This window comes from Corvus brachyrhynchos, unplaced genomic scaffold (assembly GCF_000691975.1).
Source record: "Corvus brachyrhynchos isolate BGI_N302 unplaced genomic scaffold, ASM69197v1 scaffold595, whole genome shotgun sequence".
Classification (NCBI taxonomy): Eukaryota; Metazoa; Chordata; class Aves; order Passeriformes; family Corvidae; genus Corvus; species Corvus brachyrhynchos.
Genome location: NW_008238373.1, coordinates 764,629 through 791,345, shown reverse-complemented (window position 1 = coordinate 791,345; position 26,717 = coordinate 764,629). Strand labels below are relative to the sequence as shown.

At 40.0% G+C, this 26,717-nt stretch overlaps 1 protein-coding gene across 9 annotated transcripts in view; it reads right to left on the bottom strand.

Annotated features, from left to right (window-relative positions):
- Positions 1 to 817: 817 nt before the first annotated feature.
- SASH1 (SAM and SH3 domain containing 1) overlaps positions 818 to 26,717 on the bottom strand; it is a 538,649-nt gene continuing 512,749 nt past the window's right edge. For all 9 annotated transcript variants that reach the window (XM_017736377.1, XM_017736378.1, XM_017736379.1 and 6 more), the window contains 10 exons: positions 24,399 to 24,470; positions 21,532 to 21,675; positions 19,228 to 19,363; positions 18,129 to 18,298; positions 16,832 to 17,041; positions 15,988 to 16,138; positions 13,340 to 13,453; positions 6,569 to 7,707; positions 5,888 to 6,019; positions 818 to 5,068 (listed from right to left, as the gene is read on the bottom strand). In XM_017736377.1, coding sequence (XP_017591866.1) covers positions 4,808 to 5,068; positions 5,888 to 6,019; positions 6,569 to 7,707; positions 13,340 to 13,453; positions 15,988 to 16,138; positions 16,832 to 17,041; positions 18,129 to 18,298; positions 19,228 to 19,363; positions 21,532 to 21,675; positions 24,399 to 24,470 — 2,529 coding nt within the window. In that variant the 3' untranslated portion in view covers positions 818 to 4,807. The remainder of the gene's footprint in view (positions 5,069 to 5,887; positions 6,020 to 6,568; positions 7,708 to 13,339; positions 13,454 to 15,987; positions 16,139 to 16,831; positions 17,042 to 18,128; positions 18,299 to 19,227; positions 19,364 to 21,531; positions 21,676 to 24,398; positions 24,471 to 26,717) is intronic.

Genomic DNA, 26,717 nt, shown 5'->3' with positions numbered 1-26,717 from the left:
CTGAGTTCAGCTTCCGGTTAACGACAACTCGTGCAGACACAGCCCCCCGCCGTTCCTTGGGGCTAAAGCCACAAAGGATTAACTTTAAGCTGTTGCCATGAGGAGCTGGCAGCGCGCTGTTAGGCAGCTAAGCATACCCATTAATTGCACAGCGAATTTAACCACACCAACAAATGCAAAACAGTAAGCAAGAAGTTACTCAAGTGAGCTGGAAGTGCCAAGAGTCATGTCCCAAGGCTCGGTTGCCCCAAACCCTGGACATTGGCATCTTATTACAGACTGAAGACATTACCTGATTGCTCAGGAGTTACAGTACCTTGCCAGCCAAAAGAAGCACAGCTGCATTTGAAAACCAGGTCTGAAATCCCTTCTGGCAGGCAAGAGCTGTAACTGCAACTCCACAGCACTGTACTCATGGGCCCTTTCGCTGGGTCCAGCAATTGTAATTATTCCATTGCCAAGTGGTAAAGCTCCCAAGGGGAGACCTGGGAGACCTCTCACACATACCTCGCTGAGCCCAGCAGCTGGACATTCACAGGATATAACAGACAAAGTTTGGACAGCGCTGATTCACATCATATCATAATTTAACAGCTGCTCCTAGTCTGGATTATCAGGGCTTTTAATATTTTAAATGTTTTAAACCTTCTTCTCTGTGTTTTAATGTTTTAAACCTTCAACTCAGGAGAGGAACTACAGGCTTGGAAAGCTACAGGTTGAGAGCCCAAGATATAAGCAAAAAAATTAAATTACTGGACACCACTACCAGAGCACTAAATAGAGGATATGTTAGCAAAATTAAAAACAATGGAAAAAATGAGAGAGACCATGGAAATTTATTTACTTTTTATCTATGAACAGTATGACATATAATTATAGACAAGTTTTGATACACAGGAAAACCCTTTTGTCAACCATTTTTTTGCTAAATGAAACAGCACAATAATCTTTACACATTCATATTTTGTTTTTGCTTTTTTTCTTTACAATACACAGCTTTCTTGGGTTGAAGCAAACTGCAGGACATATTGAGTACTGGTATATTACAGCTACTTACATCATTTAAGAACAGCAAATGGAGAAAAATAAGTTATTTAAATATTGATTTCATATACAGAAAGTGCAACTTTGTTAGTTGTTACATAACTTGCTTGACAGTTTTGATTCCCCAAAGGGTGTCAATTAATGATAAAAGTATCTTGGACCAAAAGTATTATTTATTCTAAAAATAATACAGTACAACTGCACAGCTGTGACTTGGTGAATCGACCACTATTGCTGCTCTTAGAGATGATGGCCTGTTTGAATAATGCGATGTTTAATGCTTCTGATCATGCTCCCAGTCTGCATCCACAGCCAGGCTCGTAAGAGCACAGGGAATTGCCATCTGGGTAGCAACAGCAGGTTATTGATGAAAGCATAGGATTATGATGGCATTTGGTAATATTTTGGGCTTGCTGCTTCTATTGTTAAATAGCTGTTTGAGTTACTAAGATACAACGGATAGATACTTAACACAGTGAGCCTGAGCAGAGCAGATGAGGATTCCAGCAGCAGGTTTCTTCTGTGCTTCCCAAGAGTTAATGAGTGAACTTTTGCTTAGGGCACTGAAGGGTTGCAAGAAGATGCAAGAGGTTATGGCTCTCATAATGCACCACCTCACCTGCTTGGGGGAATGCCACAGGTCACTGAAACCACAGCAGGGAAGCTCAAACACTGAGAAGCTTAAGGCTTTTTTTAGATTAGAATATAAACTAAAATTGCAATTCAAGTAAGACCACAAAGCACAGTCTTTAAAAGAAAACAAAACAAATATTAAAACTCTTAAATCTCAAACTTCTCACTCCAGTCCTGATGGGTATGATTTGGTTTCCCTGGGTCACATAATCATTTAAAAGGTATGGATTTACAAAGAGAATTTGGCAAACAGGTTCAGCTTATTCCCATAAATCTCCTTCTGTTATTGAGAGGGGAAAGTGATTAATATGGGAGAGCTTCATTATATGACTTGTCTTCCCTTGCAACATGAGGCAATTTGTTTCCTATTTTATTGCTATAGTCAGCTTGGACTTTTCCCTTGCTCCGATATAACTGCTGTCCACTTACTTCTACTCTGTTCTGGTCCCTCCCAGCAATCCCAGGAAGTCTCAATACTCTTTCCATCTCCTGCTTACTGATAGTCACCATGTAAGCCTCAGAGAGGAACAAGAGAAAAATAATAATTATTAAAAAAACAATTTTTAAACATTTTTTTTCTTTTTTTTTTTTAGAATCATAGAGAATACTGAGCTACAAAAGGGGACCCATCGAGTCCAACTCCTGGCCCTGCACAGCACCATCCCCAAGAGTCACACCATGTACCTGAGAGTGTTGTCCAAATGTCTCTTGAACTCCTGTCAGGCTCGGTGCTGTGACCAGTTCCCTGGGGAGCCTGTTCCAGTGCCCAACCACCCTCTGAGTGAAGAACCTTTTCCTGATATCCAATCTAAACCTCCCCTGACTCAGCTTCATGCCATGTCCTTGGGTCCTGTCCCTGGTGACCAGAGTGAAGAGATCGATACCTGCCATTCTGCTTCCTCTCATGAGGATGTTGAGACTGCAATGACGTCTGCCCTCAGTCTCCTCCAGGCTGAACAGACTCAGCTGTTCCTCACAAAGCTTCCCCTCCAGACCCTTCACCATCCTTGTGGCCCTCCTTTGCACACTCCCCAATAGCTTAATGTCTTTTTTATATTCTGGCACCCAAAACTGCACACAGGACTTGAGGTGAGGCTGCACCAGATTTTCACCAGCTGTACAAAACATGTCTGCAGTATGTCTCCTGATTCTGTCATATCAGAACATGCTGCTTATCAGACACCAAGGAGAATATTGCAGAGCTTTGCAATTTCAACTTGCATCACTGAATTAGTTGCCTTCATATGATGGTAAGCAGTAAACACTGCTGAAATACGAAATGAGGGAAGTAAATCTAACAGCTATCAATTGTACCAGGAGGCAAATTAGTTATCATCTGTAGTAAAATGCATATTCATCTGCTTAAAACGTGACCATGAAAGAAGGGCCAGATACAGTAAGGAATCATGGAGTAACCACAATTTTTCATTCACCAGTCTGAGAGCACTTTATCAGGAGAAGTCATTAGCTCAATATGAGGCTAGGATAATTGGGGCACCAAACAGTGAAGTGCCTTGTCTGGTTTTATACAGTAAATTGATGTCAGAAATGATATTGGAAATAGCTACACATCCTGGCCTGTGCCCAGGTTTCTATACTATCTCCTTTTGCCTGCCAGACTAAGCTTGCTCTGTCTTCCATGGAGCATTTGCACTACAAGAAGCTGAAGGACGCACCATATATAGATCCCAAAGAAAAAGCTAGTTATGTGCTATTCATGATAATTTGTATTTGGTATATAAAATGTGTACCCAATATAGAAAAATAAAATCTGTCATTAGTCATATGTATGACTGGAACGTTTCACATGGAGTTAGGCAGAAAAATATCATTGCATCATGAAAAATGGTTCATCACACTTGCCAGAAAAATGCTCTTTTCCAGTGAGAAGTAACATTAACAGAGTGGTGAGGGATATCAACCATTCTAAAAATCACAGTGTTTTCGTAAGACTATATGGGAATTTTCTTGTCCATGCAATGGAATTACTGGGTCTAATGATTTCTATGGGACACAATTTGCTTTTTCAATGCAAGTGAATTTTCATTTGTAGAAACCCACTGTTTGGAATCAATATGGTCAGGATACCAAGTCAAAGCTGCGGCATAATGATTGACAATATAACACAGTACACAGAATATGATTAAAATGAAAAGCAGTTACATATATACAAGGCAGTATATCTTGGAACAGTTTAGTAACAACAGTAAATGCAGACTGTAGTGAACAAGGAGTTAACCTGACAACCGAAACCTAGCATAACCCTGCATTGTAAAAGCACCTCTACAACACAGGAGATATGATGAGGCATTTTATAGAAGCTACTTCAGCTGGCAATCACCCTAAATGCAACTTAAGTGTGACAGGTTGAAACAAGGCTTGGGAAATGTGAATACAGGGAAGTGAACACTAAGTAACTGCTTAGAAGCTTATTTTAAGGCAAATAAAAAGCTGATTGCTAGAAAGCAGTTATAAAAATGACCTCAGCTCTGTACAAATAAAAAGAAGCTTTCTGACTCTCTGTGGGTTAGTTGCATTGAAGTGACAAAGATGGACCACACTGAAAACTAATTTCAGTCCATCAACTTCAGCCTAGCTAAAGGCTTCGTGGCAACTGCGACCTATACCAAGCAACAGCAAAGATGACTGGGGAGGGCTTTGTGTTTATCTCTAGACTGCTGAAATAAACAAAAGGCATTTGCCAAACAGCTTCTACTGGAATTTGCACCATGATTTGTACCTGCTCTTTAGGACTGCTTTCAGGTACCTGGAACCTAGATGTACGAAAGACCTAGATGTACTAGCATCACTCACAAACTTGAGGAAAATATCCAAGGATCCCCTAATTCTGTGAAGCTGTGTGATTCTCAGGCCAACCCTGTGCAGTTTATGAAATAGGAATACTTTAGATGGGTGTGAGGGGGGAGCGAAGTACCACATCTATGTTACCTGGTGGTTGCTTCTCTTCTCCTTCAGTTGCCAAAGACTTTCATATCCTTTGAAGAAGATATCTGCCTGTCCTGGGGAGCCACTTCCTTGATCCCTTTAGCTACGTGAAGTAATTAGAGTGATACTGGTGCAGGAAGAAGCAGTGGATTCTCGACCAGGCAAGGTCACACTATTGAGAATGTTAAATTGCCTCTGGATCAAGAGGTTTGAAGAGTCTTGCTGCTGCCAGGAGCTTGCTTATGTGCCTTTCCTCTGTGATGCCAGCTTTTTGAAGGCAAGTTTGTGACAGAGAAGGCACTTTGCTCAGTGTGTTGAATCCTGCTTCTGTGAGCAGGCTGGAATACATAGGCAGACCAATGGAAATCAGCCAGTCAGATACAGAGGTGATGAGTCCTGGGGACACAGGTTTACGGCAAATTTCTGTGAGTCCTCCACTTGGAATCTGGGGAGTAAAAAAAGAAAGAAAAGAGAACCTTTAATGTTAAACATCTCTGATTCTACAACAACTCTTTTTTCTTTTTATTTTCTCTTCCAAACTGGTAGAATTTCATAGCAGATGTTTTAACTTCTCTCATGTCACATTTGTCAGTATGAGAGTGGTGTGGGCTTAAAGGCTCAGATCCCTTGGCCAGAAGCAATGACAACAATTTTGGCAATACAGACACAGTGGGCAGTATCCAGCTGTTTGGCTGACTGTCAAGTACCATTCTGAATTAGTTTGAGATCAGTAAAGAATACTCAGTAACAAGACTTTTCACAGTGATACATTTAATTTCTCAGTAAGGCAAGAGAATACCAATTTTGCCTATTACCTCCTCAGACATACCAAGTTCCCCCCGAAAAAGCCATCAAAGTTTTTGATGGTTTCTCCCTTCTGCTTTTCCCAAGGAGGAGTGGACACTAGTATAGTTTAAGAAATGAAAAAGGAGTGTAAAACCTTTCAGATTTTAATACAGAAGCATTTAACACATGCCACCCTTAGTGAGCAAGTCTCTGTTACCACTGCTTGCAGTCTGCTTAGACTTTTAAGGCCATTACTTGGTCAAGAGAGGGCTATCCACTCTCAGCTTCTGACTGTCCTCGTTTGGGACTGGGGGAGGTACCCCCTGCCCCTGCAGTACCTCTACTTATGCTGTACCTGCTGGATGAACATAAGGAGCACTTCGGTACCAGGACTTCTCAATTACCTCCCTTTACTACTAGTCAGTCCTTTTAGAAGTCTGCTCATAAATAAGAAAATCTGCTTCATGGGAATACTCACTGCCATACGATGCTGCTTCCTCAGCTGCTTTACCCGGATTTGGTCCATGTTTGTAGCAACGTCCTTCTCAGGCTGCTCTAAGTCTTCAGAGTACCTCTGTACCAAAGCCTCAGAAATGCCACAGCGACCATGCTGAATGTTCCCAGCCAGACACAAAGGAGAGAGGACAGATTAAAGAAGTGTATCTATACAGACCAAACAATGCAACAGAAAAAGAAGTGCAGGATGGGAGCAAGAAGGAGCTTTCGTTGAGGTTCCATGAAAACTGAAAAAGTAATCCCTAAAAGACTCCTTCCTTCCCCCCGCAAAAAGATGTACTAGTTGATGCTATCAAATCAGAGTTTCTTGGCAACATAAAATCTAATCATTACCTCCTTTTTCAGTTCTACTCCCCCATATTAGTAGAGAAAGAGACATTTCCATGCCCAGTGCCACCAAGGCACCAGTGGTCTGAAAAGATGAAGGTTCAGAGTAAGTCTGGGATTTCTGAGCCCCCCACAACACAAGAACTACTTAAGGCATACAGTCTGATAGAAAAGACTAACAGAGTTATAGAATGTCTAATGTCCCAATGATTGTTAGCTTATCTTGGCCACCCACAAAAAATGTCAGATACAATGAATGACAGACTATCCCTTGGAATGCCAGCACAATAAAACCACTGAGGTGATTACCACTTACCTTGTCTGAGTACGGTTCTTCAGTAAGATCAATGTCTTCAGACTGCAGCTTGTTTTCTATGACCATTTCCAGATCCATTCCTCTGCTACAAGAGACTTTCCTTGCTGATGCAGGACCGAGCTTTACCACATGCTGCTGAACACTAGCAGTCTCTGGGAGCTCCGACAGCCAGGGCGGCAGCGGGCTAGGAGGGCTACTGGGCTCCTGTTCAGAAGATGTCCTATGGACAGGTACTCCATGACAATCAATGGGAGTGGAGGAGCTGGTCTTTTTTACTGGCAAACATGGTGCTTCTAAACTTGAGTGGTTTCCACTTGTGGTCATGGGAGGATGATATAATCCATTAGAAAGGCGTTCTCGGCATTTTTTGGCAGGGACAGGCGGCGGCTGAGAAGGATTTTTTGGTTGCATTCTTGCCTCGTTTATGCCTTTTTGCTCAGCTTCTAGACCTCCCTTGAGGACTGGAGCATAATCAGCCCGTGCAAGGTCATGAAAACCTTTACTCTGTATTTCCAGAGGTGTCCTTGTTGCATGATGCATCACTAAGGCAGGCTCAGCTTCACAGTTTTTCAGGGGGAATGGAGCAGGCTTTCCACCTGCAGTCTCCATTACAGAGAAGTTCAATTCCTTAGCTCTTCCTTTCTGAGAATTAGCAGCTCCTTTGCCCTGCTTAGCCATGAAATCATCTACCTTACAGCTGCTTCCAGGAGACTGAGGTGGCAAGGCAGAGCCAGTTGCCTTTTTAGCTATATCCAGTGAATCCTGAGGAAAAGAACCTACTTTCTTGTTAGTGCCCTGTAAGTTAGTATGGGGTTCTCCCTGGAGATCATCCAGTGAGTGGGATCTTGGCCATGTGTCTACACCCTGGGGCCCATCCAGAGTTTCATAGCTTCGACATACAGCAACTGGTAAACTTCTGCGGTTCTTCTTCAGACCCGTGACGGCCAGAGGCTGGACGGAACTCTTCAGAGCACGATGTGCACAACTCAGCCGGCTTTCTTTTTCCCCTGGCTGCAGAGTTTCTATTGACTTGGTCAGTGGAAGCGTGGGATAATTTGATAGCTGGTTTCTGCTGAAATCCCTAAAGCTATGCTCACTTGCTGATTTTGAAGGAGGAAGACAAGTCCTTCGAGTTTTACCTAGAAACAAATAAATTCACCATTAAAAATAAAATCTCCAGCATAAATAACAGATCACTTCTAAATGCTTTTGAAACAAAATTATTTATTCCCTTTTTGTTAATTCTAAATGTAAAGGAACTCAATGGCATTTCAAGCATAAAGATTTGATTTGAACTTCGGCTTTAATAGTAAATGTTATCTTTTAAGTAAAATGCATCCAAAATACTTAATATCCTTCCTGCTCTCCAGTGTGCAGAGATTTGAGGTTTAGCTCATATAAACCTTGTTCAGTGTAGAAATACTGTATCCTACAGTTAGAACTGATACCTTATACTCATTGTGTGAAGTTGTTTGACAACCCCCCCTGAAATAACTCAAAAGACCTACATTTTTTTCTTCTTCTCTAATTTGTTTAATATATAAATAATAATGTTAATCTGTTAATAAAGTTTACTAGTTTGCATAGGATTTTTTTTAAAGATACTTCCTGTTTATAAATTTTTAAATTATATGCCAATAGTGTTATTTCATCTTTTAAATGAGCCACAAACTATTTGCAATGGCAAAACAGAGAGCAAGAAAGTGCATGAAGACTGGTTTTGCATCAGCCCCTTTGGAAAGCTACTTTCAGGGATGGCAGAGTTTTATAGAAAAAGATCTTAAGAGATGGAGAAGTGTTTCAAAAGGGAGTTTCAAGTGTGACTAATCTTAGTCTCAAATCATAGTGTGTACTTTTAAGCAATAGATGCTTTCTTCTTATACTCTTTGCCTTCAGAGCTTTATCCTGAAAGAAGTTCAGTGCTTGGCTTTTAAATAATATGCAACTGTTCACCTTGCATAGGAATGAAAGAAACCTGTTTAACCTAAGAAAATAAATACCTTGCTTTCTCTTGCCTCTTACTCTGATCAAGGAGTTTAAAAAAAACAAAGTATCCAGAAAACTAGCAAAGAAAATGGAGGTTACATTTAAGAAGATATAAGGACAACACTCTCAAAAAAAAGTTAAAATCAAGGCGTGCTTATGAGGATGCATGTGAGTACACAGGAACTCCTTTCTCAGAAGCTGTATAGTTCACAGTTCAACTCAAGCTAAATATCACCATTTCCCCACAATGCTAATAGAGACACATCCCACACTGAAGCTGTCTCCCTTGGTGCTACCTTGAGTTCAGGTAACTCAGAGAAGTAGCAGAAAGAAACTCTCTGTCTGCACCCTTCCACATGGAGCTAGGCCACCACCTTCTGAACATAACTTGAAATCACATTAAAAACATGTGTAAGAAATGTTACATTCATTTTTTAGTGCCTCCAGGCGCTAATGTCAATATGTAATGAGCATGGAAAGAGGAGTGTTCTCTTTCTATTATTCATATTTGCTAGCACATGCCTGACTTGTGCAGTAATTCATCCTCTTGTCTGGGGGTTGCTGTCACAGCTCACACAACAAAATCCATGTGCCTTCTTTTCAATCTGATATATCGATCAGGGGTTACACAGTTTTTAGGAAAGTTCACTCAGGAATGTCAGTACTAAAAGAAAGTTGTGAAAAACCCTACTACTGTGAAATATAAGCTCTTACTGAAGCCGTAAGGGTATCTAATAAGCAGCATTTAATTTCTTTAGAAATGAGGTATGTCTGTGTAAGGCCAGTAGCCTGGAAATGGAAAAAAGAAGAAATGAGGAACAGGAAAAGGAAGAAAAAAAAAAAAAACCAAGAAAAGAGAAATTTTGTGAAAGTAAAATCAAATCTTTAGTTCATTCCAACCCTGTTAGGCATACATATACAAATGAGGTGAGAACGGGAGGAAGCTCAAAATATTTTGTCTATAACATGTATAACCAAACATGCAATCTTTATGGTCTCTGCTTCAAAATGGTTTAAAAGGTACTGCTAGGTTCAATGCTATGGCTTTGTACAAAGGACAGTAGTTGAGAACGTAATTTCTTTTAATGTGATTTAAGTGAAGAGCAATATCAGGAGGGGAGCTATGATTTATTTCTCTTTTTTCATCTACTCCTTCCTTCCTCCTGTCAGGCGTAATTTCATTATGCTTCTGAGACACTAAAAAATGAAGGTAATATTTCCTGAAAACAGATTTTAAAATATATTTTTAAGCTGTTTTCATGAAGTGGAGAGTTATATAAATAATGTCCACAAATGTAATATTGCCTACCTTAAGAAGAAAAAAAAGGGAAACAACCTGCAAGGGTTGAAGTGTATAGCTAGTAAAGTTTAAACCACATTTTTAATGCTAGGATTTTTGATAATAACTCAGTCTTATGGATCCCTGATACAGTTATGCAGTCTAATGCCTTTCATAGGGCTGTAAACCATAGAGGCAATTCTGATTCAAATGTGTGCAGGACACAGATGTCTGGGTGAAAAATAAGATTACAAAGGCGGTCCTCACACAAAATGAAAGAAAAGTTTATATTATTTTCAGTTCAAGCTATAGGAAATACTTCAACTCTTCTGTTTGATGTTATGGTGCAGTTCTTGGACAAAGCATTGTCCACCTCTCATGATACTTCTTGTTACTATGATACAGGGAAGGAACTTTTCCATTCCTTGTCATCATCTGTCTCAGAAGAAAGAAGACTGTCTTGGGTAATCGTTCTAGAGGTACCATAGCTACAGCAAAAATTTTTCAGTGCTTACCACAGTATCTTTTTCCTTATGGAAGATGGTCCTCAGAAATTTATGTATGCAAAACCAGACACAGAATGCAGTGTCCAAATCCCAGATTTTATTAACTTCATTTTGGCATTGCTTTCTGTGGCTATAGTTTGGGGGCATTTCAAACTGCTCTGTTGACACAACGAAGATGATGGCACCTTAGACAATACTGGCCTCATTGCTTTTTCTACTGATTACAAACAAGTAGAAATGCACATTACATTAGGCAATGTGGCCACCTGTTCTGTTGCTTCCTTTTCTGACTAATCAGGGCTGAATGCTTAAGTGCTTAGGATGCCTGCCTGGTACTATGGGAATCTGGGCTTCAGATTCTGAACAAATCAGAGAATACCCTTATCTCAACCTGATAAAGGCCTGGTTTGTTCGCTCATTCAAGTGTGCACATTGCACGTGCAATTTCACCTCTTTACATCCCCTTGAAAAAGCTATACAACATAACAAGTAAAGGTTCAAAGAAGCCAGGCATGAACAGGGATAGGAATGACCTATAGGGAATAATTAATAGGCCTTCTCAGACTAAAAAAGAGATGACTTGGGAAGGAGTATGACAGACATCTATATACAGATATTGTTAGGTATGGAGGTTCTAAGGAAGACCAGGGGCATTCATAAGAAGTTCCAGGAAAATTGACGAATGCAAGGAAACAGCACCCAAATTTTGAAGTCCTTAAATGAGTCATTCCCCAAGAGTGTCCTGGGAAGCATCAAATATGCATGCTCTGTTCCTATACCCTTCTGTAGCTATCTACTTTTGGCCAGTCCTATGAGAACCAGATTTCTGATATGGGTTCCAAATGCACCTCAGACTGCCGACTCCCGCACACAAAACAAGACCACTGCCTGCCTCTAAACTGTGACTAATTGTCACAAGTCTAAGGGACAACTTGCTCTCTCTGCCCTGATTCTATATGGACTAAGCATCTGATCAGGGATGGTAACTTCCTGCTCTGAGGTTTTTCCTGTCTAACACCGGATAGATCACAGACTGCCTGCTCCTTGCTCTCTGTGAATCGAAACAAAACCACAATGCTGCTATAAGTACACTGTAGATACCTAGGAGAATATCCAAACACTTCTGCAGTGGGACCCAGAAAAGTACTTACAAAAGATACTCTGCTATAGTACATAGCAAACCATTTTCTAGCCAAAGTGTAAGAGCAGCTCTGAAATCTTGAACTGATATCAAAAGATCCAATATCAGCCCCAAACTGGACACTATACTATTCATAGAAATATTATGTATAACCATTACCCAGAAAATGTGAAGACTGGTTTCTTCTCAGAATGCACTTCCCCTTTATGAAGTGCTGATCTGCACATTATGGTATTTATACCAGACATGAGAATGAGAACAGAATGTATTGTGAAAAAAAAAAAGCATATAAACAACTATGGACCATGAACTTTGCAATGAAGGTGAAGCACTTTTCAGATTAAATAGCCTTGACAAAATCTCTGAATGAATCAAATGTTCTTTTCATAATGGTTTTCAAAACAAGCACTAAATGCATTTGTGAGCAAAAATGATGCAGAAATGCAGCAAGTCATACATTAAAAAAAAATATTAAAATCATCAGCATTTCACATTCTGGAAAACTCAGAGAGAAATATTAGTTTAAATGTAAGTATCCAAGCAGACAGGCAATGCCAATTGCTTTCTAAAGGTTTTATTATATTGTTAAAATAAAGAAAGTGTACAAGCAGCACTTCAACTTCAGTGTTACAGCTATCATTATGATTTTACTTAGAGATAAAAAGAAGAGAAAATTGTCACATATGCCATATATTTAGCTATGATTCTATTCCAGCATGCCAAGTGGAGGTGGATTCATATTCAAGAAAAAAGCCTCCCTACTTTCAGGAATTTAGTATACTGTCAATTCCAGGCATTCAGCTTCAAAGCAAATTGCTATTTTCTTCAATAAAATGTTATTTTTCAGTAGCAGACTAACAGAAAATGCACATACTAAGAGAAGGATTTTTAGCTCTTATTTTAAATTGGAAAAATGGCCACTATAAGGGGTTTACAGAATCTATTTTTTCTGTTCCTGGTTTCCTATTTATGGTGAATGCTAGCAATAAATCCAGGCAGTCTGAGGCCAAGACATGGCTCAAATGCTTGGAGTGAAAATGCCTAACTCAAACCAATTTCAGCTCTTTTAATATTTCATCCCTAATGACAAGTTTAGACCATCCCAGAAGTAAAGCATATGCTCAATCAGCACAATAATCTGTTTCTTTAGATCAGAGACAGCAATCTCTATTATCATCATCTGCCTTGGTAATTTTTCAGTGCATCACCTTTCCCTGATGCAGGATAAGGCAATGGGAGCTGATATCATTAGCATTTTTTTCATAGTTTATTTTCTTGCCAACTTCTCAATAATTTAACTTTCTAGTGTTCATACACTAAAAAGTCCTAAATCTCTGCAGCTGGGCTCTGATCAGAGGACAATGCAACATGCAACCCAAAGCAAACAGAAAAATATGGCCTAAAACAAAGAACATTTTCTTAACAGCTTTTGTAAGGGTTCAAAAGAAATCCCCCTAATATCAGTAGAGTTCAGAGGCTTCTCTGTTGTTGGTCCTTTAGACTTGGACTGTCAGTGTACAAGCAAGTGCAAGCCTCATGAGGCACAGTGGCATGAGAATATGATTGGGAGCAGAGAAGGCAGGGGAATGGCAGTGAGAAAGACTGTTGCTTTAGGATCACGAAAGAAAGACTATTTGTGAAATGTGATCTGTTTCCTACTAATGCAAATAAACAAATTAGAAGCAGTAGCAGTGAAAATCAATGGCTCAAGCCAAGGCAGAAAGAGGTAGTCAGAGCAAAGAACAAAGTCAAGTAGGAAGTAGCTTGTGCTAGCTAGGAACAGGAGCAAAAGTATATGAAGTTATCTACTGAAAAAAAAAGACTGCAGGAACTATAAGGCTCACTGTTGTCACCATTACCATTCTCCAGGTTTTCACTGCTTTCGTAGCAGCCAGAATCCCGAGGAGAGCATCCAGTTAGGCCTTGGCCTTCAATGAGAAGTTTCTCCTGAGATCCTGACTGGTCGCTGTTACCTAGAGGATGCGAGAATACAGTAAAAAACAGGCAAACAGAAAATGCGGCTGAACTTCGCAACCTTCCATTTCAAACACCATTGTCTTGTGTGTCCAGAGAAGGGCAACACAGCTGGTGAAGGGTCTGGAGCACAAGTCTTATGAGAAGCAGTCGAGGGAACTGGGGCTGTCGAGCCTGGAGAAAAGGAGGCTCAGGGGAGACCTTAATGCCCTCTGCACTGTTGGACTGTTGTAGCCAGGTGGGGGTCGGCCTCTTCTGCCAAGTAACAAACAATGGGACTAAAGGAAATGGCCTGAAGCTGTGCCAGGGGAGGCCAGGGGAGGTTTAGTTTGTGAATTAAGAAAAATTTCTTCACTGAAAAGGTGGTCAGGCACTGGAACAGGTTGCCCAGGGCAGTGGTTGAGTCACCATCATTGGAGGTATTTAAAAGACGTGCAGATGTGGTACTTAGGGACTTGGTTTAGTGAGGACTTGGTTGGACTTGCTGTACCTAAAGGTCTTTACCAATCTAAATGATTCTTTGATTTTCCCTATTGTACTATTTATATCAGAAAAGAATGAGCATTAGGAAAAGCCATCACAAATGTTGGAAACACTCATCCTGTTTGGTAAACGATTAACAACAGCCTCAGCAAGAGTGTGAGGGAGCAGCATGGTACACAATGAAAGCAGAATGGAATTTCTGTGTGCCTCAGCTGCCTTGGGGCCTGCAACTTACCACCACAGAAATTTATTTAAAATGATTGTGTCAAAGTTCTTTCTAAGACTTAAAAAAAACCTCCAACACCCAAAACAGAAGAAAAGAGCTGAAAAGAACCAAGTCAAGTGAAAAAGAATAAAATCCTAACTCTGAATTACCTTCCAGAAGACCTGGAGGAAGGATCAGGAGTGAGTCTGGCACATTAGATATTGTCCCCTAACAAAGGATGAAGGGACATGAAGGAGACTAATGGTGCCAATTCCTTCCTTCCTTGGTCTATGCAAAAAGCCAACACTCAAGTGTGGTCCATCCAGCTTGCATACACTGGATTCCAGGCATTTACCCAGAATATTTTGTCAGAAATCATATTTTGTAAAGAAGCTAAATCTGGAGCTGAAGATACAGAAAACCAGTGTCATGACACAGGAATACAGTTTATGCTGTGGGCTTTTTCCCCCTGCAATAAAATGTCAGAAATGGCTAGTACAATTCCTACTCTCAGCACACGGCAGGTAATTATGGGGTGGAACTATGTGCTGTTGCCCCTCCCAGATTCCAGCTGTCTGGTCCCCACTTCTCTTTCTCCTCATCATCCTGACTTGGAGCTGGAATTTGTACTTTCCAACCATGAAATCGTCAAGTTTTCAAACCAAAATTGAAGGGTCCTGAAAAAAATTTTTACTTCAGGGAAGTTTAGCATTCTAAATAGGTCTGCACATAATGAAGAGAAGCTCATCTTAGGCGACAAAAAGCTACTCTGATATAAGTGAAAGGAAACTAATTCTGCAACTGCAACTTTATTGGGAGCTAGAGAAGGGCAAGGAAGGAGTGGATGCCTCTTTGGGAAATGAACAAGAAAGCTACACAGGCCACACAGCACTGTCTAAAGACACTAACCACAAATATTGCTGTAACTGAATTAAGCATTTCCCACTTAATAACAGCTGTTTAAATTGCTGCTATGGCAGTTTAAGCTAAAACATAGGAATTTGCACAGAAGCAGCTGAGAAAGCCCTCACACAATCCCTTCTACTGATTCTGCTCGGTGGATACCAACCTTGTACTGACACTTGGAGATGAAGGGCAAATTCAGGACTGTCTAAGGTTGCTGCAGCTAGGCTCTGCTTACTCCTGTGCAGCAAAGACACCCTTGCATTTGACTGCCATGGCTTACTCCACTTTTCCTCGTCATTGCAACCACTTTCCCGGTACCACGTGTTCAGTGAGCAAAACTGCACTGCCGAACACAGATAGGTGGGTCACTGTTTTTCACTCTTTGCACTTGACTGATATATTTGCTCCCTTTGAAAATTGCTGTGTTGCCATATACACAACCTGAAGCTACCGTTACAATCCTGCAATTAACAGCCCAAGAACCAAAAGCATGTGCAGATAAGATTAATTCACATTACACTTCTCCACAGCCCTCTGGGCTTTGACTTTTTTTTTACTCTTGATAAACTTAATCTCTTCCCTCTAATCTGGAAATTTCTTCTTTCCTACTCTCTATGTCTCAGCCTCTTACTTTGAGTAGGTTATCTCAGGATTTATTCTTGAACAACAGTATTCTAAAGTGTTGTGTGTTGTACATTTGATATTCATTAAATAAGTTGGGTGGCAAGGTTTACATGAACAGAATTAATTCCAGCAGAACAAAAGGAAGTTTTAAGTCACTCCTCAAAAATCTAACGTTACACAGGATTACCCTGGAAATAACTAGATTAGGAAAAAAAAAAGAGATCAAAATCCTGGAACAAGTTTTCTGCTTTAAGGGGTTCACAAGGTTCTTGGCAAAGCTCTACTAAAACAGAAAACCTCTAACATCCCACGTACTATCATATTCCTGAAGAAGTTCCACTGCTGTGAGGAGAACAGCTCTGTGCTCAGGATCTCGGATGTTCAGTTCATCCAAATCTTCTTCTTCTAAAAGCTTAAAGGTATCCAGATCTTCATAACCATTGAATAGAAATGTGGGCATGTGCTCCTGCACAAAGGGGAAAAAAATAAGAAGAGCTGTAAGACAACATATTCATTCAACTTTATCAATAAAAATACTAAAAGAGATTTTTGCAACCAGCAAGAAATGCAGTAGTTAAGTAAGTGCAAACCAGCGCACAACAGCAAAATTATGTATTATAGTTTGCATAAACACTGCTCTGAATTCAGGGAGGTAGCTGTGCCAGAACTGGAATGCTGCATATATTGTTGTGCTTGGAATGTACTGTATTACATGGCCTGGGTATCATGCTACCTGAAGGCACAACATGGCATGGTTCTGTACGAGGGGAGAAGTATGAAAGGTCAATGACAGCCACACCAATTTATCCCGAGAAACACGGGAAAAAAAAAGTCCACTTTAAAGACAGGGCAATTATTGTTATTTTACACTTTTGGCTTGCCTCTGGAGTGTGCTAGCCTGTGGTCATACCGTACAGCGATTTACAGTCTCTGAGTGCACATGACTCGCAGCCTGCAGCACTTCATCATGCCTGAGAGGCAGCTCTGCCTGGCTTCAGCTATTTTCACTCTGCAGCTAAGACCTGATTCTGCTAAGTGGTGTCACAATCCTTAGGATTATGAATCTGGTGTGTAGCTTCCAAAACTAACAACTTCAAAGGTGTGGTCCCCTTCCCACAAGCAAAAGTGAAGGGTAAGCAGAGAGAGAAAGAATTGGGACCTTCAAATTGATGCGATCCAAGAGATCCTCAACTGACTTGGGCTGGGGAGGTCTGCTTTTTCGACGTCTCCTGGTGGGCCGCTTCGGCTTCTCTTCCTCTTCATTTAACACATCCACATAGATAAATTTGAAGGTGCCAACTTTGTTGTTCAAGAGACCCATCCAAGTGCCCATGGGGGGTTTGCTGATTATATCAATGATGTCACCTTTCTGCAGACCAAAGAAGCAAGAAAGCCTCTTAGCTTTCTGACAGATATTTAAGCAAACACACCCACTTGGATTTCCATGTACACAGACAACACACTTTAGTTTTCAAAAGGTTAACCACAGCTCTTGCAAAAATGTCTGATAATGCTTGTTTTACGCATGGAAGGAAAGGGAATCAGGTGACATGCCTCAGAACACAGAGCAAGTCAACAAAAGAACCTGGAATGGACCCCGACTGTCCAGATTCACAAACCTGCTGGCATCTCTGTAGAGCATCAGTGCTCTTTGGTTCAAAAGTCTCTATGCTTGCAACTACCTGAAATTGGTGCAAAGCAGAGCATGCTCAGTGTATATGGGAACAATTTCACATCAGCTCTCCTGAGCAAAGGAAGCCAACGCAGAAAGAACCAACAAAGTTGCTTTTCCTAATGTGCTCGTGATCATTACAAAGAAATGGACACACAACTGCTTTTGCACACCTGAAGAGATTACCTTACATACATCTGCTTTAATTCCAAGCTGCCCTTGGAATTTTAAGTAATGAATGTAAGGAGTCAGTTTGAATTGAATATGGCACAACTAAAAATAATCAAAGCTGATATCCAGAAAAATTAAAGGGGGGTGACCACTCAGCAAAGTGTTTCAATATAAACTCAAACCAAGTTATATTAACTGAGATGCCTTTAAGAGACACTGTGTGCAGGTGCATGCACATTTCTTCCAAGAGTTTTGAAAACTTTTCCATTGAAGATTATTTCCTTGTGGCAGACAAAGTATTTTTCCAATCTTTCAAGCAAAACCTTGCAAAATGGAAATGAATTGATGGCACATCTTTAATTTTCCAGAAACTAAAGACACAAGTGTCTTTCCCTGGATGGAGAGAAACGTAACTACTTACTTATGTTCTATAACATTTTGCTAAAAATGCTATACAAGGAAATATTAAATGTATAAGACAGGTTAAAGGGCTTAAAAAACACATATAAATTCATTAAAAGATTAAGAATTCTATCATTGCTGCAAAAAGCTCTTAATTTAGAATTTTAGCAAAATAAATGTTTTACTCCTTAAAAACAAATATAGCTGGTACCTTGAGCTTCAGAGAATCTGTATCATAAGGACTTGGAGTAAAATCAGTGTGAACTCTGGCTCTTCCACAAAAAGGTCCTCTGTAAGGAGGCTCTTCATCGTCACCATCTTCTGATTTCACACTCTCCCTGTTGCTGGTTGAGGAATCTGTTGTGCTCACTGTCTGACCACCTGTGTGGGAGACATAGTATCAGTTCACAGAAAAGGCTCTTTGTGAAGAAGCTTCAGAAACAGAGGAAAGATAGAAAATGGGTCTTCTTTCCACAAAACATGGTATCAAAGTTAAAAGTCCTTAGATGCTGCTATTTCTTATACACACATATGGATGGGAGAGTTAGTAAATCTACTTTGCACTCCTGTTTTCCTGAATTCAGCCCCTCAATATTTAACCGAGAAGCTATTTAACAAGTGTCTCATCTATGGTACGTCACAGCAGATGACATCTTCTGGGAAGTTTTGCTCACAAAACTTTTATGAGGAAAACAAGCTCTGAAACCTGCAGGGGGGTTCTAGAATCCCTCCCAAGTCCAGAAATTTCGTGAATAGTGCAGCAAGTTCACATCACCTGTGTTCCATTTAAGCTGTTTCGTGTCGAGACAATCAAAACCAGAGAGGTTTTAAATACTACTCTTTCTTTAACCAGTTAATGAGAGAAACTCTCTCGAGGTTTCTCTGGAGGGAAGGTGGGAAGCCCATCTGGAGTGCTCAGGAGAAATCCAGTGTAAAGATGAGCCGGTTTACTACTGGCCAAGGACTGTAATTCTTATTTAGAGTGAGAATTACAATCCTTGGCCAGTAGTAAACAGATTCATTATTACATTTATATTAGAATACTTATATTGTAATAGTAGGACCCAGCAGACCAAGCCAGAAAGCCGAATTTCACTTTTTCAGGGTTCTGCATAAACATAAAGCAAAAAAACCCCACTCTTTGCACCAAAGAGCTTACAGTTCTTTGCAAACCCCTAATGACTAACCCATCAGCCTTTCTACTTTTTAACCACTGTTTCTGCTTTGACTTTCTCTGATTCTGCTTACTGTGGAGATCTCTGCTCCCTGAAGCCACAGAAATGGAGTGACACAGTTATAACTGAACTTACTCATTGAGCTCTGACCACTTAAGGAACTCCTCAGGCTCTCCACTGAGCCACCAGCTTTCAGCTTGGGTTTGTCCAGGGAGTCAGCATCTGGTGGTGGCGACTGCGGGGAACCTGGCATGATCCCGGGGCTGGACTCCTGAAAGGGATTGGACCATTAAAGTTTGTTAAATGAACATAGGCACTGACAGGAGCTGCTTGTGCATCTCCAAAAAGATTCTGTTTTCCCGCTCTTTACCAGACAGGCTGAAACCTTCTATCTACTTATTTAGCAGTACCCAGCTGTGGTAGAAACTCCACTTTATTAGGCATGATAGTGGTGATGGGAGCAAACAGACCAGGCTGAAAAAGCTAGCATTGTAAGTAGAAACAAAAACCTTACACAAAGCTCCCAATTCAAGGGTTTTTATGACACATGATACTTTTGCCAGCAGTACTTGCAAAACAACTAGTGCCAAATTCAGGTTTCTGAATCAGGATTTTGTACAAAGATGGACACAAACAAACAGACAATGCAAGTGAGACATGAAGCAATGGGTTTGTTTTGTTGGTTTTTTTCCAGTGAATTTTTTATATCATTGCTCATTTACCTAGAAGAACAAAAAAAAAATTGGCTGGAAAATGCAGCCTTTGCATAGTACAAATACGCATAAACATATATGCATAAATATAAAAAGATTTTGCTACATGTGCAATAGTTTAAGCAATTTCTCTTTTCATTCAGTCAAACATTACAGAAAATCAAAAGGGTCTTTCCTAAATTGAAATTCTGTCAGCCTTTGTGAAGCACAGGTAAAACAAAGCAGCAGATACTTGTGGCCAGCATAACTTTTGCTTGTTTTAATGCATGCAGAAAGAGATACTGGAACATACTTTGAATCATGATGCCTGAAAGTTATAAATATTTTAAAACAACTGTGCCATGAAGTTTGAAAACAGAGGAACTGTAGCTTGCATACAGGAGTGTTTTGTGGAGATGTGTGGTCATAAAACTTTTAGATGAACACTATTATTTGCATGCTGCAGAATCATTAGGAAAATCTCATCCCAGCATATGACTTCAGAGGTAAAGTCAATCTCAGAGAGAGAGACAGAGAGCAGAAGTATTGCTAAGTCGCTGTAAAGCAATTTCTCAAAGGATCCCTTTTTTTTGGCAGACTTTGCAGAAACGCACTGTAAAGCCAGTCAGACACCAAAACATCTTCTCACCAATATTAAATCATGTTACACCTTAAAATATTTTAACTGTAAGTTTAAATTAAATAACCAGAAGTGTAGTACTGCCCCTGGTTATGAGTAAGTATGGCTAATAAATCATTCCGCAGGAAAGGGATTCTAATGCTGCAAAGCATGGCATAACACTGGCCACATTTCTGCCTCTCTTGGTGCCTGCGGATTCTTCAGTTTGGGGTTGTTACTATGGATGTTACGAACTGCTCCTTTTACACGCAGTAAGGCTTTGCATTAAGAGCAAAACTCCCTTTCCATTCCCAATTCCCCATGACTGCGAGCATCCCCTGCGACCCAGCAGCCAGTCCGAGCCCACATGGGGGCGGTGTTAACCAGGAAGAGCTCTGCTTTCCCAGCGTCTTTCGAACTTCCTCCTTACACAACCCAAGTGGCAAGACCGATTTTAAACAAATGCCGAAAATTTTTGACACTCCACTAAAGCAAGGAACCCAAAGTATACCAAAAGGGGAAAAGACAGAAATTGTTTCTGGGCCACTGAAATTCAAAGCCTAATTTAGAACTAATGTACTTCAGGTTTGTCTTTAAGAATAGACTATAAAAATCTGTAATGAAAGAATAATAGGAAAATCTTCTGTCAGATAGATGCCCCCTTTCTGACTAGATTGTGCCTCTGTTTTAATGGGCTGTGGCACAGGGCAAGCTATGATGGAGAAAAGATCTGTAATAGCAGAGAAGAGCTGTGTATGTGGAGTTATGCTGGGAATTTAAACTAGGGTGTAAATTGCAGATTAAATATATTACTGTGACCCTGTGTAACATACTAGTTCCCTTAATAAATTATGATAGAAAAGAAATGGAAATAGAGAATGAGGTGTGTAGTGCCATCAGTGACAGACTTCTGATGAGCTACTTAAATGAAAATCTGAAAATGCATTTTCCATGGTACTGGCATCTAAAGGAAGCCATTTCACAGTGAGGGATTTTAAAGAAACACAGGAATAAGTCACACCATATAGTCTTGTTAGAAATTTCTTCAGAGATGCCTTGATGCATGGGAATCAATGTTGATTAACACTTCTACATTATTAAGTGGATTCCACTGCAGACCTTACATACCTGCTCAGACAAAGAGCTGCTGTATTTTTTTGACATCCTTTTCTTCATTGTTTCTTTTACAGACTTCACCTTTTTGCCCAGAGATATACGGGAGGCAGAGGGTGATTTGATCACTTCTTTATAAACAAAGTCTCCTTCTTTGCCCTGCAAAATAAAACAGGGCTTAAGCCTTTTAAAGAGAAGAGCCATTTTTTCCCTCATTCAGCAGTCAGTGCAGAGGTGTCCAGGCAGACACAGGACAGCAGCACAGTGTCCTGTTGCCTGCTCCAAATTCACTGTTGAGACCTTGTGCAAACCACTGTAGCAGTCCACTGTAGCTCACTCTTAAGGATGGATTTGTAAACTTTTTGTGAAAGTATTGTGTGTAGATGTGTTGAGGACTGTTAGGATGCCTTTATCCCTTTGCATTTCAGATAAGTATTTGATCTGATAGAAAACCCCACAGTTTCAGGCTAAGCCTTCCTGACAGGACACGCAACAGTAGTTGTGGCTAATGTTGGCCAATGCTACAAAGAGTTTAACAGGAATAAAGGTAACTCTGAGATCCTAGCCAAATACATATCTCTCTGTGTGTATATATATATGTGTGTATATCTACATTTGCCTACCCAAATTTACTTTTTTTTTTTTGCCTACCCGAATTTATTTTTATTTTCAGACAGGTATTCTGCTAACCTCTGTGGTTTTACTGTGGACCATAAAAAAACCCAAAAAAACCGAGCACCACAAAAAAATGTACTAAATTCATCAGCCATGGACTTGCACTATTTCAGATAAGTATTTGATCTGATAGAAAACCCCACAGTTTCAGGCTAAGCCTTCCTGACAGGACACGCAACAGTAGTTGTGGCTAATGTTGGCCAATGCTACAAAGAGTTTAACAGGAATAAAGGTAACTCTGAGATCCTAGCCAAATACATATCTCTCTGTGTGTATATATATATGTGTGTATATCTACATTTGCCTACCCAAATTTACTTTTTTTTTTTGCCTACCCGAATTTATTTTTATTTTCAGACAGGTATTCTGCTAACCTCTGTGGTTTTACTGTGGACCATAAAAAAACCCAAAAAAACCGAGCACCACAAAAAAATGTACTAAATTCATCAGCCATGGACTTGCACTGCGTTTTTTAAGGCACACAACAGGGTACTGACAAACTAAGTTAGATAAATATAGTGGATGACAAAGACCAGCTGCTTTGAATGCATTTAACCTTTTCTAAACCAGCTTAAGATACTGAGCACTTACCTATGCCACAAGCACACACTTAATATGGATCAGCTGATGTTTTGCCAAACTTGTATGATTCAGCCCTTATTCAGATTGTCCAGGCAGGACATTAAACATGGTCTTACGTTTGACTGTGTTTTAGGAACCGCTGAGCAATGCAGCTCTATTAGAGCTACTCTGGCACCCTCCAGCACAAAAAAGGACCAAAATCCGTCTGGCCGAAGAGATAGCCTAGTGAGTTTGGTCTCTGACTTGGTTCAATTTAGCTACAAGAAGATAGCAAACTCTAAAATAAATGTACACTATATTGTACATTAAAGATTTATCTTTTTTTTTTTTTCCCTACGTTTATGTATGTTTTCTACTTCACTAATGTTCTTACAAAAAGTTTCTCTGAAATTCAACTGACAATACATTTTTTTTCCCCCTTACAAGTTGTTCGTAATTACAACTTCTTTGGTAATTTTGGTCTTTTACAAGAAGTTAAGGACAGCTTTTTGCTTAATCTTTTTTTGAAAAAAACCTTCTATTTAATGGACTTACATGTTCTCAAGAAAAAACCCCCTTTGATCCGTATATATTGTTCTAGTGCGCTGCATCTCTCCCACTACTGATGCTCCCAGGGATAAGTATAACATCTAAACTTCACACTTTCTTATATTAAAACCAATCTAATCAAAACAAGTATCTATGTTTAAAGATAAACACTCTAAGTTCAGAAGTTGACTTTTTTACTGAGTTGAAAATTGATGAGTAAAATAACCACCCACAGATTTAGCAAATTTAGGGCTATTTTATGATGTTAAAAAATAATAAGGCAACAAAAAGCATGCCCAAAAAACCCAGCTGGCATAAGAAGTAATATAATGCTGGCATACAAAATGTTTCACAATTTAGACTTGATTTAAGTGGACAGTAAAGGTATCAGATCCAATGCTGGAACAGAAAAGAAAAACATCTATGGGCAGAAGGAAAAAATATGTTTGCTATTTCATTTGATATAATGTTCTGGCTCGTTTCTGTTCTGTTCTTTTTGGCCACAGGCCAACCAACAGTACCAGTGGGATCAACATGAGTAACATAAAATGGAATCAATTCTCAGGGGAGATGAGGTTTTTTTTTAAACACAAGAATTCTCTGAGATCAATTGCGCAGCACCCAGCACAATGGGATCCTGGTCTACTCCAGAGCTCTGAGATACAATGAGAAAACAAATAATGAACTTCTTTCATAATGACTTCCATGCAAATAACTGGCAGATCTTCAGCAAAGTTAGCCTCATCATTCCAAATAGTAAATATTTTTACCAAGAAAGTATAGCAAGCACATGTTTTGCCTTGGGTGATGCTCTGAGGAAGTCAGACGTAAGAATAGCCCACAGATGTGCCCCCAGATCTGCGCTTTGGTCACTTGTTCCTACCTTTTTACACATACTGTATATAAATACTTATCCACACATGGATATGGGTGGGTATGTTATTCTCAAAGCTAAGGAAGTTTGAGGTTAACAAAGATCCTCTGTTTTCTTGGATCCCCAAACTATTATTACAGACCTAAATTACACTTCAGTCTATTATAACTCTACTGCGCATTTCATTTTATGCTATTTCAAGTCTGCACCTTCTCAAACTCACCATTTGGTCAGAACTGTTTCCAATATGAAGGGAACGATTAGTCAAATCAAAGCCTCCAAAGCTACAGGTTCTCTGCAAAAAACCAAGGATAGGTAAGTTTTATCACCATGATTAGCTCACTTAGAACATCTGTGATTTGGAGAACACCAATTAAAACACAAATGTCTGCAAAAATGGAAAGAAACAAACAAACAAACAAAGGGATGAGAGCTTATAAATCAGGAACTCTGTTGTAAAGCAATATGAGTCTCTCTTTTCCAGAGACAACTCCTTGGCCTAAGGTCTGCTGCTGTTGAGTCATCTACTGCCTACTCCTCTCTTTAAAAAGAAAAAAGACTTTTTGGTCTGAGGAAACTGTTGATCTTATGCATCAAGTTTTCCAAGGTGCTGGCAACTCCATCTCTTCACTCCCATCTGCCTTCATAAATAAGTCCACAGCAGCACTGAAACAGAGAACCACCAATCTTCTAAATCTTTTAAAGCATTGGATAACCTACCTTCTGAATAGCTGCATAGGCTGCATTTCCACTGAAATACAGGGAATCACTGGAAGCCTAGTAGGGTAAGCCCTTGGTAAGAGGAGGGAAAACCCAGCCCAGCTACCCATAAGCATTGTGTCCCCAGAGACCCAGCAAGCCCTGATTCCAGATAAGGTGCTCCAGCTTTTTCTTTGCAATCCAAGAGGTAATAAAACCTGACCAATGAACAACCAGCTGCACAGTACTCAAGTAACTGGCCCTGGCAGAAGTCTCATGGGGCAATGCAAGGAAATGAAGGTGTGGCAGTTACAATTAACTTGCACAGCTTCAATTCTGGGCTCTGAGTGGGGTTTTGAAGACAGGCAGATTCCTACTATAAGTATTCTTTTCCGAGTCAGAGCTGAGATAAACAGGAGGCAGAAGATCAACGCTTGTGAACTAGAAGTTCTTAGGGCAACAGAGTAGAATCAGTTATGTATTGATTAGGTATTGGCTCAGACCTACAAAGGATTCAGTGAGTCAGTGAAGACCCACTACTGAGAACTACTAGGCTGCTTTGTCTATTAGGAAAAAGCAAGCTGTATAAACTGTGACACTTAATAAACAATTATAAGAATTCATTCTTTTAAAGTAAACACTCTTCCTGCCCACCACTTAGAAGCATACGTATTAATAGCTTTTAGAAGATTTTATTTCTAGCTTCTTCCTGCTTACACCCAACAAACTTGGATGACAGTATTTGTACCCACCACAACTCTAGTGGAACTCAAAGCCAGCTTTGTCGAGGCCCCACACACATTAAAGAGAGTGCTATGATGTAGAATTTTTCTAAGTGTTTGTTTTTTGTTTTTTTCCAGAAGGCAATGTGACTATGGCACAGGTTTTAAAAATTGTTTTTGGAAAACATTTGAGACTAACCACAAGTAATAAGATCAGTTTCTAATGCACAGCATGTTTAGCTAGGAGTAATTTGGTCCTTCTGTGAAGGACCATTATAACTAATGCTACAGTGTATGGTAATCCCAGCAATGAAGAGAGGACATCTGGAACTGCTCAGAGCAAACTTGTCTGTCAAATCAGCCAGAGCTCCTCCTAAAGAAGTCTTCCTGGAGACCAAAACAACTGTTGGTTAAAAGCTTCTGAGTGAATGCACCTTATTAAGGATGCTTGTTGTTTCACTATGGACCTCCCCATACATTTAAAATTTAACTTCCACCTTCAGATTCCAGTAGAGGCCCTGGCAATACTGCACCAAACAAAAGGTCTGTGGATGAGGAGAGGGATATTCAATGGAATGGCCATGCAATCAAAAGTACAGTTCTTCTGGGAAAAAAGAAAAATTGATGCCATTTGAAAATTTCATGCATGTCCAGGCCACTGAAACAAATATAAATGACAAAAATGAATGGCAAGGCAAGACAGAGTGACCAATTCCACTGAATACATAGGCATTGCAATTTCCCTGAGGTTGCAGCAAACAAACATTGAGCATTTCTAGGAAGGAGCGGCATTAGTTGAAGCTTGGCAGCCATTTGTGGTTTCAGGAGGAAGTGCATTGAAAAAGCTGCAAGGGCAGCAGGTCTCCAACACTTATCCCATTCAAACCAGGATGGAGAAGCAGCTGACTGCGGAGTTCCTCAACAACAACAAAATGCTATCCATTTCTTTTTTAACTGTATCTCTGTGATTAAGCAAAGGTCAGTGCAGACGGTTTTCATAAAGAAATTACTATAGCGAGACAAGACTAACTTAATAGAAGAACTGAAAAGTTTATGTCATCTGTATTTACCAAGATGTTTTTTGATTTACCTAAGATGTTATTTTACTAAGTTTTAGAGGG